Raw genomic sequence first — 3,059 nt, forward strand, 5'->3', positions numbered from 1 at the left:
ACTGTTTAGATTTATCCTAATTACGTCAATCTAGTTCTTATTCTATTCTATTCTATTTTTATTCTACTTTACTCTATTTTAGTTCCTAAATGTTATGGCACCCAATACTAGGTGAGAGACAAACGGTATTTCGATTTTTTATGTTGGTCCTGCACATGTAGTGAATTGACAATGAAAACCTTGAACCTTGAAATATGAAAACAATGGCAAAAATACACCAGAATGTTCTGTTCAATATGCATGCATGGTTATTTTTGAAAGAAAACATATTCATTGTTTTTAGAGGACCTGTACACCGGTGATAAATCAACACAGATGATTTCACACAAATTAGACCTCTCCTCAAGATGAGGACTACATCTGAAATCATTCATTCGCTACTTGCTGATTCACTGACACTGGTTAGTTCACAGTGCAGTGGCCAGTAAATTGATATTTGGGACATTTATGAAAAACATCATTAATTACACCTTTATCATTTGTATTATTGCTCGGAGTCTGGTAACCTCATATAATTTCCAACTTCGACCTGAGCAGAAACCTAAAAGACCATTATGGCAGATGTTTTTGCATAGTCAACATGTCATCATCCCTTGTCAGGCCTTTGCCTCCTACACAGGCTCCTTTTAGAGGATGAATCACCTGTTATTCAGGTGTTAAGAACACTTGCGGCCATGTACTTGTTAGAAACGGCCCCTCTGGTCATTTTCTCTGTCTGTGTCAATTCTGACCTCATTTAAATACTGGCTCCATGTTATGTCAAGGCAAACCGATTAGTTTTATGTAGTAATTCAAGTTTTAAGACCTCCAGGCTTAAGTTCAGTACATGTTGTAATCCTCCAGTTTCGTAATTTCCCTAAATACACTGGGATATGGAGGCCACAGCTTTTTATATTTGTCTCTCAGTTTTGTAAAAGCAACTGTTCTCTTTTCCAGTGACATAATTCTTTCAGTTTCCAAAAAAATCAGAATAAAAGCGGTAAACCAGGAGTTCCTTGTTTTAATGTGTATTTTATAGCACTTTAAATTTTTATCTCACTATGTGTCAAACAGAAACACTGCACTTTCTATTCTGAAAGCTACTCTTGTCCAGATGTTACATACAAAACATTATTATTATCTCATTATCTCTTACTGTTGATACATTTTGCTAATGAAACATATGCATGTTTACTTAACATGCAGGTTGTTTTACTTGTAGTGGAGTATTTTTACACAGTGATATTGACATTTATACACTAGGAATACTTGTTTCACCTCTTCTCATGGAAAATTGATAGTCTTACCATATATGGCCATCTATCACCTGGCAATTCTGCACTATATGCGCACACAACTCAATGAAATGTAAATAACGCATATGCAGGAGATGAAAACACCAGATTAGTGTATGAATATAACAGTTTCACATGTTCTACACCCAGCTGTTCTCACCTGAAACGCTCCTGGCCCGCGGTGTCCCAGATCTGCAGCTTGATCCGCTTGCCCGGCTCGATCTCCACCAGCCGCGAGAAGAAGTCGACGCCGACCGTGGGGTCGGACACCTGGGCGAAGCGGCCCTCCGTGAACCGGCGGATCAGACACGACTTACCCACCGTGGAGTCCCCGATGACGATCAGTCGGAACTGATAGAGCCATATCGCTTCCATGATTTTGCTCTGCCTGTCCGTCGCTCTGTCTGCTGGTTTGTCGGTGTTTCTGCTGCGGCGTCAGCGTTGTGGGAGCGCGTGCACGACTGCGTGCGTACGTGACAAAGAGAGAGAGAGGGAGAGCGAGAGATCAGCAACATTAGAGCATTCTTACAGTTTTTTTTTAAAAAAGAATTATATTTCTATAATATTTAACAACCACAGAAGCTTGGATTTTTATCTAGGCCCTACAAAGGTTTATAATGCAGAGTTCTCAGTGAACTCAGGGTTTACAGTAAAGACTGAGAACACCTTGCCTCCTGTAACGCCCCCATCAGCTTTCTGTTTGGTGTGTAACCACCAGGGAACGTTTTACTGCTACTACTGTACATGCAGGAGCATTATTTCTGTTGCTGCAAAAAAACAACTAATAATTACACATCCGTGGGTGATAGTTTAAAATGAATAAGTAATTGCCAGGGTGCTGGGTGCCGCACCCTGTGCTGCCCATGCTGGTAAACGGGCAGAACCAGTCGGCGTCGGTACACTAACTTACTTCCTGTTGTTTATAAAACATCTGCACATGTCCATTTCACCTGACAGTAGTCCCTGGGGAGATGCACCTCACTAGTTTCCCTTTCCAACCATGCATCATACTGTGGTTTCTAAACTAATCATGCATATGTTAAATCTTTGTAAAAAAAAAAAAAGAAGCTGTCAGTAGAATTGAACCCTTTATAATATCCCCACACATCAAACCAGTTGTTTTAAATCTTGCAGCATATCATACAGTGTTTTTATATTTGATCTCCACATGCATCCGTAGGCTGAGATGCTTTCATAAGTTGTAGAATGTATAGATGTCTGTAAACATCTGCCAGGAATCACTTCATCCGCTTGCCCGGCTCGATCTCCACCAGCCGCGAGAAGAAGTCGACGCCGACCGTGGGGTCGGACACCTGGGCGAAGCGGCCCTCCGTGAACCGGCGGATCAGACACGACTTACCCACCGTGGAGTCCCCGATGACGATCAGTCGGAACTGATAGAGCCATATCGCTTCCATGATTTTGCTCTGCCTGTCCGTCGCTCTGTCTGCTGGTTTGTCGGTGTTTCTGCTGCGGCGTCAGCGTTGTGGGAGCGCGTGCACGACTGCGTGCGTACGTGACAAAGAGAGAGAGAGGGAGAGCGAGAGATCAGCAACATTAGAGCATTCTTACAGTTTTTTTAAAAAAAAGAATTCTATTTCTATAATATTTAACAACCACAGAAGCTTGGATTTTTATCTAGGCCCTACAAAGGTTTATAATGCAGAGTTCTCAGTGAACTCAGGGTTTACAGTAAAGACTGAGAACACCTTGCCTCCTGTAACGCCCCCATCAGCTTTCTGTTTGGTGTGTAACCACCAGGGAACGTTTTACTGCTACTACTGT

At 42.0% G+C, this 3,059-nt stretch overlaps 1 protein-coding gene across 1 annotated transcript in view; it reads right to left on the bottom strand.

Moving 5' to 3' along the window:
- rab39bb (RAB39B, member RAS oncogene family b) overlaps positions 1–1,732 on the bottom strand; it is a 16,235-nt gene extending 14,503 nt beyond the window's left edge. Inside the window, exon 1 of the mRNA XM_020619553.1 lies at positions 1,435–1,732. Coding sequence (XP_020475209.1) covers positions 1,435–1,649 — 215 coding nt within the window. The 5' untranslated portion in view covers positions 1,650–1,732. The remainder of the gene's footprint in view (positions 1–1,434) is intronic.
- Between the last annotated feature and the right edge of the window lie 1,327 nt (positions 1,733–3,059).

Source organism: Monopterus albus, unplaced genomic scaffold (assembly GCF_001952655.1).
Source record: "Monopterus albus unplaced genomic scaffold, M_albus_1.0 scaffold222.1, whole genome shotgun sequence".
Classification (NCBI taxonomy): Eukaryota; Metazoa; Chordata; class Actinopteri; order Synbranchiformes; family Synbranchidae; genus Monopterus; species Monopterus albus.